The sequence below is a fragment of the Phycodurus eques genome, chromosome 12 (assembly GCF_024500275.1).
Source record: "Phycodurus eques isolate BA_2022a chromosome 12, UOR_Pequ_1.1, whole genome shotgun sequence".
Classification (NCBI taxonomy): Eukaryota; Metazoa; Chordata; class Actinopteri; order Syngnathiformes; family Syngnathidae; genus Phycodurus; species Phycodurus eques.
In genome coordinates, this window is record NC_084536.1 from 9,069,548 (window position 1) to 9,088,657 (window position 19,110).

Consider the following 19,110-nt stretch of genomic DNA (forward strand, 5'->3'; position numbering starts at 1 on the left):
CAACTCAGTGGACAGCTCCAGCCCTCTTTTCACCCGAGCGTTCAACACATGCAGCCACAAGTCCGATGACACAACCAAAGTCGATCATCGAACTGCGACCTCGGGTGTCCTGGTTCGAAGTGCACGTGTGGACACCCTTATGCTTGAACATGGTGTTCATTATGGACAATCCATGATGATGATACAGAAGTCCAATAACAGAACAGCACTCACGTTCTGATCGGGGGGGGGGGGGGGGGGGGGGTCCACAATCGCACTCTTCCAGGTCTCACTATCAATGCCCACGTGAGCATTGAAGTCCCCCAGCAGAACGATGAAGTCCCCAGCGGGAGCGCTCTCCAGCACCCCCTCCAAGGACACCAAAAACTGCTGTTTGGTGCATAGGCACATGAAACAGTTAGGACCCGTCCCCCCACCCGAAGGCGGAGGGAGGCTACCCTCTCGTCCACCAGGGTGAACCCCAATGTACAGGTGCCAAGCCGAGGGGCAATAAGTATACCCAAACCTGGTTGGCGCCTCTCACCGTGGGCAACTCCAGAGTGGAAGAGAGTCCAACCCCTCTCAAGAGCACTGGTACCAGAGCCCAAACCGTGTGTGGAGGTGAGCCCGACTATACATTGGCGATCCGATCCCCGGCTACAGAAACTGGCTCTAGGGACGTGGAATGTGGAATATCTCCTGCAGAAAAGTGAAGTGAAACAACATTTTTCTATAGAGAACATGTGTTTGCACACAAACAGTATGTTTACAGATGGTGCAATGAAGCCTTTAAGAAAAAGCAGTCAAGCATGGTGGAGGATCCATAGTACTGTGGGGCTGATTTTCTTCATCTGGTACTGGAGGCCTTGACTGTATCACAGGTATCATGAAATCAGAAAAAAATATCAAGAGATCTTAGAGCAAAATACCTTACCCAGTGTAAGAAAACTTTTGCTTAAGGCGAAGAATATGGGTCCTCCAGCAAGACAAAGACCCAATTCACAAATCCAAACGCACACAGGAATGGTTGAAAAGGAAAAAACGGACTGTTTTAAAATGGCCAGCAATTATTCCTGATCTTAAATCAATTGAAAATCTTTGGTGGGAGCTGGGCGGCACGGTGGCCGACTGGTTAGAGCGTCAGCATCACAGTTCTGAGGACCCGGGTTCAATCCCCGGCCCCACCTGTATGGAGTTTGCATGTTCTCCCCGTGCCTGCGTGGGTTTTCTCCGGGCACTCCGGTTTCCTCCCAAAAACATGCATGAATTGGAGACTCTAAATTGCCCGTAGCCATGACTGTGAGTGCGAATGGTTGTTTGTTCCTATGTGCCCTGCGATTGGCTGGCAACCAGTTCAGGGTGTACCCCGCCTCCTGCCGGATGACAGCTGGGATAGGCTCCAGCACGCCCACGACCCTAGTGAGGAGAAGCGGCTCAGAAAATGGATGGATGGATGGTGGGAGCTGAAATATGCCATTGGGGAAAAGAACCCCACAAATGTTCAAGAGCTTGAACAAAGTGCAAAGGAAAAGTGGGAGAAAATACCACCTGAGAAGTACAAAAAGCTTATAGATGGATAGAAGAAACGTTTGGAGGCTGTGATCGCTGCCAAAGGGTGTCCAACCAAATATTAAGGAGGGGCGCCAATATTGCTGCACATGCTGTTCGCTCTTTGTTTCTTTGAAATTACAATATCTAAACTGAGAAAAAAGTTTTGTTAAATTACTTTCGACCGCCAATTAAAAAGATCCCGATGATATAAGTTTGGTTTTCATTTCCATTTATTTCTGAAGATACACATTTTTATGGGGAAAAAAAATGATCCCAATAATGGTGAGCACGACTGTATAAATTTTATATTCATCGCTTCCTATTTTAGCATCCAAGTTAAATTTGGACTAAGAATTTTTATCTTATATCCTGTCGTGTTGAATATGATCTATAATAAAGAATAAAAAATAAAGTGTACTCCTAAGTCTTTCCTCTTGAAACGTGACATGTAATTTGTCGCCACTATAAAATAAAAATAAAAACACCCAGCAAACAAGATTAAAAAAGGCTAACACATTGCGAAAATATGAACCAAAAAAACAAACCAAAAAAAAGGAGTTGAAATGGAAGTATTACCGGAGATGAAGTGGGTGCTGCACAGCCGGCTGCCGTCATTGGGCGCCCAGCCCTGGCGGTTGACGGCCGCGATCCACCGCTGCTTCCTCTCGGGGTCCCTCGGGAAGCGGTAGAAGGAGAGGCCGGTGCCAGGCGTCCTGCGGTTCCTACAGCCGGCCGCCACGCATGTGTGAACCATAGCCAGCCACCGGGTGAGTGCGTGGAGCTCGGCAAGCCCAACAGCCCGTTAGCTGCTGTTGCTGGTACTGGTGGAGGGTGTTTTTGACTCCCAAAATGGCGGCCATCCTTCGAGCGCGAGGGGGAGGAGCGACGTTCCTCCTGACGTCATGATGCCGACCTACCTGCACAGATTTTTGACGAACGACAAAGTGCAAGTACATTTAAAACGGCAAATGTAAAATTAAGAGACAAAAAACCCTGACCCTTTATTGGTATTTTGACTCTTTTTTTTCTGATAAATGCTGTAAACAAAGGAAACCTATTTTTCAAAATAGCCATTGAAAACGTGGGTATCTTATTTTTAAACATAACTACACAATGCCGACATATCCAAAGTGCCTTTCAGAGCACCCTGTTAAGAAACTAAAGATTAACATGACAATTTCTCGAGCATAAATATGATAATGATAATCACACAAACTGCAGCCACACAATTTCGCTTGTACTGTAGTACAAGATACACATCACATTTGGGAGTTAATGTTGTCAGTTTATATAATAATAATAATAATTATAACAATAACATTTTACTCAAACATTTCAAAAAACAAATACTGTGTTAATTACGTTTGAAAATGAGTACAAATAAAGTCATGGTTGTAAACTATCACAATTTATCCCACCAGAATCCTTCAGGCAACATAACTTAAAAATAAATAAAACAAATAAAAAAACAATGCTGTTTTGAGACGTAGTTTTATTTGTGGAAACAATATGCAGTCTTTAAGCATATGCCTAATAATTCGGCCTATGGTGGGAAATTAATTGATTTGATCAATGAATTCAAATTTCTGTGCAGGGATTTTTAATCCATTATTTTGTCTTGTTTAAAGCACGTTTCCGCTGAAGTACAATGCTAACACTAACAACATGGCTGCGAATCGGCAGGAGTTTATTTACAAAAACAGTGTTGACAAATGCCAATGTTAAAAATTGTTGACCATTTAAAATATTAATTTACTAAGGATCACGTTTACATAAATGTTTTGACAAGAGACTTATATTCAAGAATAAACAAATATCACACATGTTGTGAAGAAAAAAATAATCCGGTATAGTGGCAAACTACTTCCGCATTCAGAAAATCTGGTCTAAGCACTTCCACCTCATTCGGGAGAATGAGGAAGGCGACCGTTTCAAAGCACCCATAGGAACTGAACTCTACAATGTCTTTTTTTTTTTTAAATAGACACATTATCACCACAGAGCCACGAAAGATGACAAAAGACGGTGTTTGGACTTCGTTCATGTTTACATGCATGATATCATATTTGTATAAATGAATGAGATACATGTATTTAACTTTGTCCAAAGACACCAGCCCAAAAGAGAGCAAATTTTAGCAAGTTCAGCTTCAAACAATCATGTCATCAATGCTGGTTATGTTCGTTAGTAAAGCATACACAGGAAGTCAGCTATTCCGTGTTCCGCGTTGGTTACGTGACGTACCGCATTTAGCGGATTGTATAATGTCTGTGGAAATTGATGCAAATTAATGTTGGGGAGAAAACTTGCTATTAAAAAAAAAAAATTGTTTCAGCAGTCATGAAATGTCATTGGTATTTGCTTTTTCCGATAAGTGAAGGGTTGTGCAGGGACGATTAAAACTGTTAATCTTGTTTTTCACGGTCATGTGATGTGGCCATGATGTAGGCATGATGATGTTAAGACAAGGCTGGATGTTTCAAGTCATAAAGGCTTTTGTCATCGGAGGGGAAACGGTTTCCAGAGTCACTGCGACTAAACTGTGGTCATCTAAGGCTAAATGTCCCAAATCATAAAGGCTGGCGTCGTATCATCGAAGGATAGATGTTTGGAGTCATAAAGGTCTACGTTTAAGTCGCGGGGAGTTGGAAGTTTGGGGAACACAAACTTGATGTTAGGGTCAGCATCAGTAGATAGAAGTTTTACTTGCATGTCAGAATATATATATATATATATATATATATATATATATATTTTTTTTTTTTTTTTTACTCTGAGTACAATAAACCTTAGAAAAGATCTGGACAGATAGGGAGATGGAATCAAACTCCAACCCATTTTTTTCTGAGGCAAACGACTTTACGAACATGCTCCTCTCCGGGCTCCTGGACGGGCTAAACTTCGGTGAGGAGGGACCACCCAGCACCTTGGAGAGCGCAGAGTTTGGAGAAAGGTCTTCTCTTGCTAAGGAGGTCTTGCAACAGGACCTGATGTCCGGACCCTCAAGGAATGGGAGCTGCTCCGATGCAGGGAGCCCTAGCACAGTGTGTTCGGACGACGACATACACGCTGCCATCAGGGCCAACTGGAGCTCAGCCAGTCAACAACTGTGCCAAGTGGAGGATGGTGGTGTGGTATTGGAGAGGCTGGTGTCAAATTATTCCAGATTATCATCTGAGGAGCACAGTGAAAACATTTCCGCCTTAATTGCTTCACGCAGGGAGTCTACTCGGAAGCCCTCAGAGGAAGATGGTGGTGGTTCTCCATTGTCCTCGCCCAACTCGATCCACTTGAATCCAGACATTCAGGCGGCGATAAAAATGGCCTCCATCACCATCTACCAGGGTTTAGTCCGTCACGTGGACTGCTACAATGATCCCACGCTAAAAGATGGTAACATTGTTTTGTGCATCGATCCCAGCCGAAAGCACTTGCAAAACGAGTCGTGTGTCCAAGCGTCTGTGGACACACCTGTGTGGAGTGACATTGAAGGCGCTGGGACACCGCCCCGGATGTCCCCGAGTGGAAATGTTGAGCTTGCGGTAGGTGAAAATGAACAAGAGGAAGATGTGGTATCAAAATCATTTAACCCATCACCACAGGGGCAGCAGACTGGAGATGTGGCACTAGAATTGGGCTCATCTCCTTGCCAAGAATTGGGTTTTGATTTACACAAGGAGTCAAGCCCAGAACTAGACTCTGGTTCTGATTTGTGCAAGTATTCAAGCCCAGAACTTGAGTCCAGTTTTGATATCCGGAAGGATTCAAGCCCAGAACTAGAGTCTGGTTTTGATATGGCCAAGGATTCCACTCGGGAACCAGAGTTGGGGTTTGAGCTGAGAAAGGATTCCACCCCAGAGCCCTTAGAACAGGACACGGGCCTTCAGATGTTCTGCCCAACCTCGCCAAGTCTGGAGGAGGATAGCCAGGATGCCACCGGGGTAAAAGACAAAGATATGTCAAAATCGCCAAGCCCGTTGCCACCGGAGGAGCAAAATGCAGATGAGACGGCAGACGCTTGCGAGGCGTTCTATCTTCAGGATGAGGAAGAAGCCGACGACGACATGGTCTACAAACCCTTGAGCCCATCACCACCGGACGAGGAAGACGCAGCTGTGACAGATGTCTCAACACCCACGTGTGGAGGTTTAGATCTTGCTCAAGAGGTGTCACAAGATGAAGATGACATAGCTCAAGATGACAAGGAACTAAATTCCTTGAGAGCATCACCAGAAGAGGAGCAAGGCACAGATGAGACTACAGTCCCAATCTCCACTAGCCAGGAGTTGGACCTTGTGGAAGATGTCGAACCAAAAGATCAGGTATCCAAATCCTTAACCGCCTCACCGCGAGGGGAGCAGCTTCGAGATTTGACACCAGTCTTCTCTGCTGGCCAAGAGTTGGATCAGGTGGAAGATATTGAACAAGAGAAGGAAACTGCATCCAAATCCTTGCGTTCTTCACCAACAAAGGAGGACAGAGATGATGAGACACCAGTCTTGATGGCCCCTTGTGCGGGTCTATATCTTGAAGTTGAAAAAGAAGATGATGACATAGCGGCCACGTCCATGAGCCCATCGTCATCAGAACCTCGACAGGAACAGGAAACAGTCACGACACCTGCACTGATTTCCCCTTGTCGGGACGACTTGCTTGAGGATCACAACATTGATGTTGAATGTCAAACCTCATGTTCATCACCACAAGAACAGAGCATAGAGCGAATTCTTGAAGCACCTGAGAGCATTCCTGAAGCACCTGAGCGCATTCCTGAAAACCCCAATGACAGCTGTCGGGCAACCGCGACACCAGAAAAAATCTCCCCCGATCAGGACCGTGTGGAGGATTGTTGTCTGACAGAAGAAGGCACACTGTTAAAATTACAGAGCTCACCACCACCACAAGAGGAACCCACCAGACTCTCGTCTTTGAGTTCATTAGAGGAAATCGTTCTGCACAAGGATTCGGGAGACGAAACACAGCAGAAAAGGGCCCCACTCATCCTGGAGGAGTACTTCAATGCAGCCATGAAGAAATTCTCCAACACCCTACTGGATGCTTTGATCAGTCATCTTGAGAGCTACAAAGACCCCAAAACAGACGTCAGAGTGAAAAGTGAGAAAGCCAATTTTGCCTGGACCCAGGAACAGGGTGAGACCGAGAACGCAAAACAAGATGGGGAAAAGCCGTCATCGCAGTCTTCAATCTCAGGATTTAAGGGGCAGGACAGCTCCTGCGAAACTCTTTAGGCTGTTGTGGGAGGAGCAAATTATCAGTGGATTTTAAAATCCAGCCTACTCTGGTTTAATCAGTAAATGAGCTGACAGGATGTACCAGATGACACCAGTTTTCCACGATTTTTTGGAAATCCTGATCAATGTTCGTCTCACATACGCACCATGATCCCAGACAGTGTTGCCAGTTACTTTACTGATTACTTGCGCTTAAAAGTAACAGTTACTTTACTGATGACTTGATTTCAAAAGTAACTAAGTTAGAAAAAAGTAACTTTGTAGTTACTTTCAGCAGCTGCCAAATGACAGGAATATCACTTATCCACAGTACAAAAAAAGCAACTTAACCGTACCCATTACACACAAGTTACAGAATGATGTCATGAACCAATAACTTAAATATTAGTGTAGTTGAAGCCACATTAATGAGCAACTTAGTGCAGACTTGACATTCCTACACAGTACAGTAACTACCCAAACGTAAACACCATTCTCAGTACAAGACTCTTAACTGATAGATGCCGATTGTGGTCCCTGAAGGCAACTGTGCGTGCATGCACGTAAATGTGAGTAAGTGACACACACACGCACCATTGCTCCCACCATTTGTAATTTTGATGCAAATAGCGAGAAGGTGACAAGATTACGCAACTGTTTAACTAGCAAAGCTGTGGGTGATTGACGGGAGAAGCACTTAACGTGACGTCAGCTGTGCAATGCGTTAAACCAGCTCACAGTCCGGACTACAGACAAAGTTGAAAGTTCTCACTTTTCATTGTAAATATTAAGATATGTATTGTAAGTCCTTCAGTGACTTACTGTATGACGATTATGACCCACGAACTCCGGTATGAATAATTGACCCGCCAGTAGCTATTCCTAATGTGTAAATAAAAAGGTAAACAAACAAATCCACTTTTTACTAAGGAAAATAAAGAAAAAAGTGTGGCAATAGTGAAATTGTGCATTCCTTTGCACTTTTATGGTGCTGCACCGTCACTCTGCATTGTAGAATAAACAATCATCTCCCAGTCACTTTCTTCTGCATGCTGAGATTCGACCCAGTCAAATGCTATTGAATAGCTGGACTGTGATAGAATCACCAGCAGTAAATTAATACTTGGTGACAGACATTGATGACTCAAAAGTCTCTATTTGTGGTTTGAAGAAGTATCTGTAGTCTAATGACTAACCCTGAGAAAGTAACGTTACTCTTCTCACTCACAACGGCTGCATTTTGGAGTAACGTGTTACAAATCACGGATTGATGGATGGATGGATGTTTGTGAGCAACACGGGTTTGCCATTTCCGCTATTATGGATTCAACAAAATATTCGCCAGAGTTCTTGTATGCATGTAATTTATGTCCGGATGCACATGCTAATTAATTGCTCATTAAAAGTTATTTTTAATTATTTTTCATTGGGTTCTCAGGAACAGTTATAAAGTTCCAGGGCCAATTTAACCAAGAACATACGTAAATGAAAATTAAATTGCAATACATTAATCCCCTGCATAATTACAAATTCACCTATTCATGTTTTTTTTTTGTGGAACCTATCCCAAACCTTTGTACTCTATAACATACAGTAATTAGTGTCAAAGAAGAAAGAAGTGATGAATTTTCTTTTTAAGTTTATGACAGTTCCGTTCCTATGACAGCAACCTAACCTAGTAGTTAAATTGGAATGATAGTAAATGTATGGAAAACACTTCCCAGCTGTAAATATAAATCAAGTTAAAAACTTAAAGTACAGAGGTAACTAAGCGTGCCTTGTGCCGATACGTATTCTTACGCCACTGTTCAAACAAGTTCATTGTGCGTTGTTGGTAACCTCAAACCCAAATTTCGTATGCCTGCACTAACCATTTAATCCCTTATTGTGTGTATTACTACTCTAAACTCAGTCATCCCAAACAATGGCTTGCAAATGCTTGATTTATCCACTAGTTTGGATTAAACAAAACTTCTGCTTATTCATGTGAGGTAACAAGTTTTGGCTTGATAGTTGGGATGGGCATGTCTGGTTCCTTTCGCAGGGACAGCAATAATGTTCCACGCGAGACCACTATGGCATGGAAACGAGTTAAGATTCATCTTCTCAGATTTAAAAAAAAATAATGAATCAATGGCTTATTTGTCCTCATCCTAGCTTCAATGCCATCTATATCTTGAGTTGAAAAAAAGTTATTCAGCATTAAATATCTGAAAAATCAATGTCACTCAAAACAGACGTTATGCTTTGAATAGTTATTTGTACTGAAAATTTGAGTCGTGTTCGGATGGCTCCTGTGCACAAGTATTGTTTTTAAAGGAGTCACATTATAGAAAAAAATACTTTTTACTAAAAGCTTGGTCTCTGGATGCCTGCCTGCCCATCAAGTGAAATTTTCATTAAACTTTTATGAGCTGCCCATTTCAGAAAATGTGTGCATCTAATTTACATACTTTAATTCTGACCCAGCGGCACGGTGGACGACTGGTTAGAGCGTCAGCCTCACAGTTCTGAGGACCCGGGTTCAATCCCCGGCCCCGCCCGTGTGGAGTTTGCATGTTCTCCCCGTGCCTGCGTGGGTTTTCTCCGGGCACTCCGGTTTCCTCCCACATCCCAAAAACATGCATGAATTGAAGACTCTAAATCGCCCGTAGGTGTGAATGGTTGTTTGTTTATATGTGCCCTGCGATTGGCTGGCAACCAGTTCAGGGTGTACCCCGCCTCCTGTCCGATGACAGCTGGGATAGGCTCCAGCACCCCCGAGACCCTAGTGAGGAGAAGCGGCTCAGAAAATGGATGGATAATTCTGCCCCCTCATTTGAGTTTCTCCGCCCATGTCATGCAGCGATGCTGGATTATTTCCAAACGACAGTCAAAATGTAATCACCACGTCAGAGCTGGAGTGTTAACGTCTGACTAGCGGTACATAATTGTTTTATCCATAACGATATCTGTGGTTTGAGCTTAGCCTCTAGTTATCAGGGTCATACATAGGGGTATTTGCATGAGACCGCCTCCCTCTAAACTGGTCGATGTGTTAGCTATACTATACATATTTTTTTGACAAAAGCATGCAATTAAGACACCTGGGGAACAGTCTTAAATTGTGATGAAAAGTGCATTCGGAATAAAAGTCCAATTTAAAGATTGAAACCAAAGTGGTAGGTGGAGAACAATATGCATAATCACATTTTTATTATATACAAGACATTTTTTGCCCTTAAACTCCACTGTAGTGCAAACGATGACCATGATGGCCAACACCCTTAACACTCAGCTGCTCAGGCTGAGCTTGTAGACTGAATCGTTCCCCACTCCTTCCATCTTCTCCAACCTCTTGAGCTCGGTCAAGCACAGCATATAAATGGGTGCCTTGATGCCCATGTCAGTCATCATCTTCAGCTCCTCCATCCTACACTTGCACATGTCCTGCCCTGGAGGATGCAAAAATCATATTTTAGGAAAATTAAGGCCTTCAATTCATTTAACGCGGCACGGTGGATGACTGGTTAGAGTGTCTGCCTCACAGTTCTGAGGACCGGGTTTCAACCCCCGGCCCCGCCTATGTGGAGTTTGCATGTTCTCCTCGTGCCTGCGTGGGTTTTCTCCAGGCACTCCGGTTTCATCCCACATCCCAAAAACATGCCTGGTAGGTTAATTGACAACTCTAAATTGCCCGTAGGGGTGACTAAGTGCGATTTGGTTGTTTGTTTATATGTGCCCTGCGATTGGTTGGCTGGCTGGCAACCAGTTCAGGGTGCACCCCGCCTCCTGCCCGTTGATAGCTGGGATAGGCTCCAGCACGCCCGCGACACTAATGAGGAGAAGCGGCTCAGAAAATGGATGGATGGATTAATTCATTTAATTTAAAGCTCAGAAGGACACTTTGAAAATGATATAGAAACATCTCAAAGATGATCGGTAAAAACAAGACACTCCTGAGCTCAATACTCGCTGTGAAAACTTTCCAAATGAACACAGACCTGGACACTGGGCCAAATACTTGTTGATGTTATGGACCGCCTGGTTGAGGTTGTTCAGTGTCATCACCTTCAAAAACTCTGGCAAGCTGTGAAACTCCTGCTTGGATACCACATTCATAAATCTGTGAACACAAACACACTGCTCATCATCACAACAAAGTCGAGATAAATGTACATCACCACAGAAGTCCGTCTTAACGAACAAAGGTTGTAACTGACCATCACAGAACTGAAACTGAAAAATGAGAAAATGTAATTGGCCATCATCACAAGTAAATCTAAAAAATGACCAAATGTAACTGTCATCACATGTAATAATACATTAACGTCACTTTTGTTGAAATTCTAGAAAACCATTTACTGGAGAAAACGTTAGGGAGTTATTGATTTGCTAAAAGTTTTAATTTAACTTTGTAAGACATGCTGCTGAGCCTGGGAGTTCCCTGTACTTTTTGTAAAAAATTTAAAAAACACAGGTGCCTATTATTGAGATTTAAAAAACCGTTGCAAATCTGAAAAGCTGTTTAATAAACGCACTTAAAGGCATTTAAATAGTGTTGAAGTTTTTATTACTCAAATTTGGACCCCAATATTTTTTTTACAGCAAAACAAATATTGGCTCCAATTATCAGCCTCCTTGATGACTAACCCTGGGGGGGGGAACAGTCTATCACTAGTAAATCTTTTATAATTTACAGTACCTGCTTTTGTGTTCTACTCTTTTCTGAGACTTCTGAGACTCCAACACGATCTACCAAAACAAACACACAACACACACTTGAATAAGGCAAGACAATAATACACGAAAATAATAAACACTTGTCAGATGGCTGCATACTTTGCAGATGTCCTGTGTGACGGAGCTAAGGTCAGGCATTTCGGGAGTGCTCATCTCATGGAACTCCCTCATAATTCGGGGGGTGCTCAGGCGGAGGTCCTGCGTGGCTCCATCCGAGTCCAAGCTGTCCTGTGGAAGCAAAGACAAATGATTACGCTAGATGATTTAGCAAAATTATCTGGCTCTGTTGACTCAGGACACGCTGGAGAGACTACATCCTTCGGCTGGCAAGGGAAGAGCTGGATGAAGTGGCTGGGGAGAGGGAAGTCTGGGCGTCCCTGCTAATGCTACTGCCCCCGTGACCCGACCTCGGATAAGCGGTAGAAAATGGATGGATAATTTAATTGCAATAAAGTAATTTAGCACCCATTATTTCTGTCATGTTGTAATGTTGAGCTGAGCTAAACTCATGTCAGTGGCCAATCCTTGAATGCCCCCTAGAGGTCATTGATGTTTTAACTTTTGTCTAAAATGCTAGAGAATAATTTTGAGCCGGGATGGGCACCAGCACACCCACGACTCTAGTGAGGATAAGCGGTACAGAAAATGGATTGATACAGTATTCAATACACAAGTATATACAATAAATGAACAAGTCATGTAAATGGACACATTTCTCCATCTTGTGATCGGCCCCAAAAAATCCTGATCGTGTAAAGCCTAGTTTTCACTTCAGTTTGTATGGTGCAATGAGCCAGTTGACATTGTCAAGATTTCCAGATGGATGCGGAAATTAACGTGAATTTAAAATGATTTGTAGAACTTAAGTTGCTTTTTAAACATTACATCTGGATATAGATTCACTTTGACCTCCAAGTTGTATATGTAAATGAAAAAAAAAATGATAGTGTTGAAATTGCAATCGTTGAGAAACTTCACATTGCTCATGATTTGCAACAAAAATAATACTGTACTAATTCCAGCAGGAATGTTACCCACGAATTCAAAAGAATTTGACACCAGTGTTTGTTGACCAGAGTGGACTGCAGCACCTGTACACCTGGGATGCGTAATTCTGGCACGTCGTATTCCCACATGCGTCGTTGGTCTTGGATGGCACAATCACGAGGAGTCACAAGACGTGGTATGAAGTGGCTGTCCTCGCTTTCTGCGACCAGGGGCTCGTGCTGCAAAACAAATTAATCTAAACTGAAACTGCACAAGTTTGTGGGCGTTGTGATTGAGTAGTTGTACCTTTTTGCTGCTTAGTAGACGTTTTAAGGAGGGTGTTTGGAAGACCGGCACCTCGGGTGTTTCAGGGTTGTCGGCGCTGCTCCGAAATTGGGCGTCGTCCTCTACCCCTTGCGGTGGTGGGGAACAATGGCCGTTTGTTTTTTTTATCTCGAACCCCGGCGTGCAGAACACAGGTGGCTCAGGAGACACCAAGCTGTCTACCAATGACAGACATAGTTGCCTAATCATTGAAAAGTACTTTCTTTAATAATATGATATATATATTTTTTTTAAACAAAGATTTCTGTAAATGTGTTTTGCTAAATTAACCAGTAGCAGTATAACCCCCATCTGTAAGGCTATTTTAGGGCATGATTGTTCCTCAAACAGTACTGTAATGGCAATTAAATTATGTTAACCAATGATTGGCAAAGAGAGCTTCCCTCATTAATTTTAATCTGGAAAAATATCCAAATTCGTTTCTTGACATTTGTGACTTCCACAAAAATGCAGGGCTTTTCCCCCTTCAAGCTTGTGGCTTTTTTTTCACCTCAACATACTACTTTTTTCTCAGTTTTCCCCTCATGAATAAGACATTTTCTCTTGAAAATATACAACCATTTCCCCAAAAATGTACAAACTACATTTTAAAAACGATGCAAACTTTTATGCTCAGTCGAAAGGGGGGATGGTCCTCCTCTGTCAACATATCATTAATGCCTCCGGAGTTGCAGTAACTCTCCACCGCCTCTGGGTGTTGCTCGTGTTCCATCCATTCTCACAGAGGGCTTGGCTTGCATTTCAAAGGCCAAATGGTCCTTTGACTTTTATCTTGGCATACGGGACCAGCAGATTGTCAAACTTTATGGGTCGGTATTTTGAGCCCTGCTCATACATGGGGTCTTCTGATGACTGGGAGCCCAGGTTTCTGGGGTAACTATTAATTAGTTTAAAGTTCGGGTAAGAAGTCAGGTTCTCGGGTCTCTGCTTTTGATGAGTGCCTTCAGACTGGCTGGCAATTCATTTAGCGTCCTTGTGAGATCAACCAGGCATACCCGTGACCGTCTGTCACGGCAGGGGAGCGGATACAGGGATGCAGTCCCAGTCAGAGATTGGGGGTCATGGTGCCATCTCGCGAGACCATATCCGTTACATTAGTATGGCATCCCATTGCCTTTTTTTCTGCCGAGTCACCTTCTCCTTAAAATAAGCAAAGTTAGGGCTTTGCATATTTTATGCCACCAACCCCTAGGAGGTTATTTTCCTAACCTCTAGGGGCGGTGGCATATTGGAATGAAAGTGTACTTATTTTTCATAACCTCTAGATGGCAGCATACATTTATCAAATGTGAAAGTCTTTCATTTTCTCCTATACCCATGTATAATGTGCACTATTGACTTGAACACATTTTTTGGGGGGAAAAAAAGCGCATTATACACGAGAAATTACATTATTCCTGGGTGACAGATACAGTATTACTAGTTCCAGTTCAAAAAGATGTGCCTATGTGGCAGCCATGTTGAATGGGGTGTATTGACGTAGCGGGCATGTGAGGATGGTTATATCTATTGTACATAGAGCAGAGAGCGAGAGATGGCTGCGGCGTTATCTCTGAGGAGTACAAAACTAGTCTTTGTCTGGAACATGCTATTTTTGGTATAGTAACTTTTTTTTTTTTTTGCCAAGCTGTTTTCCTTTAGCAACATATTTGGAACTAGGAAGCACACTAAATCCTCACAGCTCATGAAAGCAACTTGCCTATGATGAGTACTACGCGTCAATGTCATCATGACCAAGCACAGTTGTGATTATGGATAAAATGTGACACTTTCAAACATTTTCAAGCTTTTTTAAAAAATATTTATTTACAATAACTGTACTGTCCTGGGCATTTTAGCCCATGAAAAAAAAAACCTACAAAACAATTTTGGACTGTATAATAACAAAGCTGCATATGGCCTTAAAGTGCTTGATTATATTGGACGACCCCACGCCCCAATTAGTCCGTTCTATCGAGGTTCCACTATTTTTATCTCTCTTTAAAAATAGTACTTTTTCTGGAAAATACTTTTTTTGAAGGGAAATATTTTCCTGAAAAAGCTGACTTTTTAATTGAAAACATAAGACAAGCCCCCCCCACCCCCCCAAAAAAAATATGCAACCTTTTCCAGACAAAAATCCATATTTTCCCCTGAAAAATAGGACTTTAACATTAAAAATATACATCCTTTTTCTCAAAAAAAAAAATAAATATTTTTTTTAATTTGAAAATGAATTTACAAGAGATACAACTATTATCCAAAAAAATTTTCCCCCTTCAAAATTATGCTTCGATTTCTTTCCTCGATAATTTTAAATGTTATACCCATTTCCTAAGAAAATATTTTTTTTCCTCAAAAAAGGAAACCATTTTTCTTGAAAATATGGGACTTCCCCTCGGCAAAAATATGTTTGATTCAAAACTTCAAAACGTTTCATGAAAAAAAAAAAAAAAAAAACTTTCTAAAAAAAATAAAAATAAAATACTTTTTGTTTGAAATATATGACTGTCAGTGTGATTATTTTTCATATTTTCAGTTTGGCCCTGTACTTCGTAATACTGTGAAAATGACAATCGTGATAATTTTTGTGACCGACATTGCTAACATTTGCTTACTTTCTTGACTGAGACTTTCAGTCAGAGCTGGGACAGGCGGGTCTTGGTTCTGCGCTGGTCTGTGGAGGAGAAAGTAACAAGTAAGTAAAAAAAAAAATAAATAAATAAATAAATAAATAAAATAAATAAAAAAAAGTGAGAAAAAATATGTGGAGGAAGTGTTATAGTCGAAAATCCCTGTTTTACCTTTTGTCCGCGTTCTTCCTGAAGAGATCCATGGTGAAGTCGCTGTTGAAGAACATGGTGTCCTCGGAGATGCCAAAGTCCATCATCTGCGGGGTGGGGCGCTCGTCGTCGTCCATGCGCAGCGTACACTTAGGTGTGGGGGGCAGCGGCGTCGGCATGTCCAGGCTGGGGAAGCTCACATCGGGCATGGTAGGCTCCTGTCCGCACCTCAAGAAGTTCCAACGAAGCTGCAGCTCGCACAGGCCAAAGTCGGACATTCTAGGGGTGCGCATGGGGTCAGCGCGGTTGGGCAGTTCTGCTGCCGGAGGTGGCATTGGTGACCTGCTGCATCCCAACGCCACCTCCTCCTCCTCCTCATCTGGACCTTTTCCTTCTTCAGGCTTGTTCTCACCTGACTCTTTGTCCTCCAACTTCTCACCTTCAGCTTCAGGTAGCGTGCAAACGACGACAGTGAAAAGTAGGGTTTGTTTGATTTGAGTAACCATCATTTCTCAAGTATAATACAGATCCAACCCGCCCCCTCCCCCCAAAAAATCATGCCCATAGAGCATAATGCAAACATGCATAAGGATTTTTTTCCCCCACATTGCATAAATATATACCAGTGTACCTACGGGTTGTGGGAAAAGCTGTACTTTCATTCAAATATGTAATGTCTAACGTTACAAATTTATATATAATTAGATACCTTTTCACTGTTCACCCGATAATTATCTACCATCGTTCAGTGTTGCGGGCACTGCGTCGCTGCCATATAATATCATATTAGTTGCTACCGCATCAGGTTTAGCATCTTTACAAGACTGCAGATATGTTTCTTGTACAGTCACTTCACAGTGACTGTTCACACATCTCCGAAGTTAAAAAAAAATGTCGAGTAAAAGAACAAGTTGTTCGGAAGAAACCACGGAAGTCAATTGGAACTCCGGCACACCAAAAACTAACGTGTGGGACACTAAGGGCCCTTAGTTCCATAGGGGGAATTACATCAACCCACCACCACAGTACTTTCATTCCAATATGAAATGTAATGTCTAATGTTACAAATATTTATAACAGTACATTTTCACTGGTCACCGAGAATCATTATGGCTTCTCAAGCGCTGCCATATCTTCTGCTTTTCCTTTTGGCTTGTCCCATGAAGGGTGGCCACAGTGTGTCATCCTTTTCCATATATATCTCCTGCATCCTCCTCTCTAACACCAAATACCCTCATGTCTTCCCTCACTACATCGATCAACCTTGTCTTTGGTTTTCCTCGAGCGCTCTTGCCTGGCCAAACCATCAAAGTTTTCTCTCTCTAACTTTGACCCTAAAACATCTAACTTTGGCTGTGTCTCGGATGAGCTCATTTCTAATCCTATCCAACCTGGTCACACCTAGAGAGAAACTCAACATCTTCATTTCTCCCACCTCCAGCTCTGCTTCCTGTTGTCTCTTCAGTGCCACTGTCTCTAATCCGTACATCATGGCTGGCCTCACCACTGTCTTATAAACTTTTCCCTTCATCCTCGCAGAGAGTCTTCTGTCACATAACACACTTGCCACCTTCCTCCACCTGTTCTAACCTGCTTGTACCCTTTTCTTCACTTCCTTACCACACTCACCATTACCGCCCTGAGTATTTCAATTTCTGCAATTTCCTTTGGGATGTCTTTGTAAATCTGTCACTATTACTCACCATTTGGTGCACGTGTGTCTGTGGGAGCTTGGTATCCATAATTTTCAAAGTGTTCCGTGAGCGCGCGGACGTCATGGGCGACCTTGCTCTGCATGGCCCTGCAGGCCTGAATGAAAGCATCCACTCCCTTCTTGTGTGCTTTCTGCTCATTCAGCATGTCCTGCAGCTGACCCTGCAACACACAAACAGCACTCTTCTCACTTCTTTGTGTCATGAGAAAGACAGAACGGATGTGTGTAGCAGCCGTAACTATGACTTAAATAGATCAGTTTAACACAATCAATGTTTTACCCTTGTGATATAACCTTATGAAGACATGCATAATTTAATGTGATGCATTCATCACATTTACTAATTTGTATGTGTGCGTGAGAGAGATTAATGCAACTGGATTGAATGCATCCAGATTTATCAATGTAGGGTGGTAATACTACATGGGCAAGTAATGCAAATATGCAACCTAACCACCAGTATATTTTTGTAATTCAGCATTTTCTTCCCATTTAATTCTCTTTTTTTTTTTTTTTTTAACTGTAATTCAGATTCTGATATTTTTAATAAGTCAATTCAATTTTAGCATTTTACAATACAGATACTGCAATAATTTAATTTACAAACAAAGACTTCAAACGTTCCATTAATACGGGTAACGAGTGGAGGACAGAGGAGTCTCTTAAAGAAGAAGTTACAGGTGTGTGAGGGCGAGAAATCTCTTGTTTGTAGGTGATCAAATACTTATTTTCCACCATAATTTGCTAATAAGTTATTTTTTCCCCTTAAATTAAAAAAATAAATATAAATCAGATAATGTGATTTTCTGGATTTATTTTTCTCATTTTGTCTCTCACAGGTGAGGTATACCCATGATGAAAATTACAGGCCTCTCTCATCTTTTTAAGTAGGAAAACTTGCACAATTGGTGGCTGACTAAATACTTTTTTGTTCCACTGTGTGTGTGTGTGTGTGTGTTAGAATTGTATTTAAAACATCGGTCTGACAATACTGGTACCATGTAAATCCACACAAACGTTTTGTGGAGCACTTTTTGTTTTTGTTTTGCTTTGGTCCTTACCTTCAGGCCAAACACGTCACAGTTCAAGTCGTGAAAGGCTCGTATGGCTTTCGCTGCCGCCTCTAGAGTGAAAGAAAAACAAAACCCAATTATTAGCCATATACCGATATTGTTGCCTTAATTGTGTCCAATGTGACTGTGTCGGGAATATTGTGACTGACCACTGCCACCGCTGTCATGGCGGTTGTCGAAGGTTTGCTGGAGCAGGGCCGCCTCCGTTTCCAGCGTCCCGCATAGTTTCTTCAGTTTGGCAAAAAAATCCGCCTTGGGGTCCATTTTCAAAGCGTTCTGGTCACGAATATAAACGCGAGCGAAATGACTTCGAATGCCTAACGAACTCTTGACTTTGGGGAAAATGACGTTTAGCTTTTCACTTTTGGCGCCGCTGCTTCCTACCCGGATGTGTAGCTTCTTCTTCGTTGCTTCTGTTTTTTTTTTTTTTTTTTGTGCGTGAGCGTCCCTTATCGACCGTGTGATGTCCCTACTTGAAGTAACACTTGTTATGGTGGGGGTTGGGGGGGCAAGACAATGTACGTCCAAACAAAACATGCATCAAATTGCGTTGTATGTTTTAAATATTAGTGATATGTATGAATAATAATTGTGGTGGAAAGAACGGAAAACGTTTTTTCTTTGGGAAGAACAATTTGTGAACACGTAATTTGTCCATTCTGTTGTGTCATTTGGGTTTATACGGTTTATTAAAAAATATATATATAATAATAATAATAAACATATGGAAATCAAGACCACAATCC

At 42.2% G+C, this 19,110-nt stretch overlaps 1 protein-coding gene across 3 annotated transcripts; it reads right to left on the reverse strand.

Annotated features, from left to right (window-relative positions):
* Positions 1–9,981: 9,981 nt before the first annotated feature.
* On the reverse strand, positions 9,982–18,756 carry ska3 (spindle and kinetochore associated complex subunit 3). 3 transcript variants are annotated; one of them, XM_061691899.1, is made up of 11 exons: positions 18,514–18,756; positions 18,353–18,414; positions 17,281–17,452; positions 15,599–16,022; positions 15,413–15,471; positions 12,777–12,883; positions 12,575–12,709; positions 11,583–11,711; positions 11,446–11,495; positions 10,745–10,866; positions 9,982–10,195 (listed from the first exon to the last, which is right to left on the reverse strand). In XM_061691899.1, the coding sequence occupies exons 1-11, from the start codon at positions 18,626–18,628 to the stop codon at positions 10,035–10,037; spliced, it is 1,536 nt and encodes a 511-aa protein (XP_061547883.1). In that variant the 5' UTR covers positions 18,629–18,756; the 3' UTR covers positions 9,982–10,034. The 3 variants fall into 3 exon arrangements, with proteins under 3 accessions (XP_061547883.1, XP_061547882.1, XP_061547884.1); XM_061691898.1 differs by having other exon boundaries at positions 12,777–12,973; XM_061691900.1 differs by lacking the exon at positions 9,982–10,195 and having other exon boundaries at positions 10,800–10,883; positions 12,777–12,973.
* Positions 18,757–19,110: the final 354 nt, after the last annotated feature.

What these genes read in the sequence shown, in the direction of transcription:
- ska3 (XM_061691898.1), bottom strand. Translation starts at nt 18,628, where the DNA reads ATGGACCCCAAGGCGGATTTTTTTGCCAAACTGAAGAAACTATGCGGG. An exon ending in CCATGACAGCGGTGGCAGTG is followed by an intron (nt 18,415 to 18,513) that starts GTCAGTCACAAT and finishes CTTTCACTCTAG; the next exon opens with AGGCGGCAGCGAAAGCCATA. An exon ending in GTGACGTGTTTGGCCTGAAG is followed by an intron (nt 17,453 to 18,352) that starts GTAAGGACCAAA and finishes TGTGTGTTGCAG; the next exon opens with GGTCAGCTGCAGGACATGCT.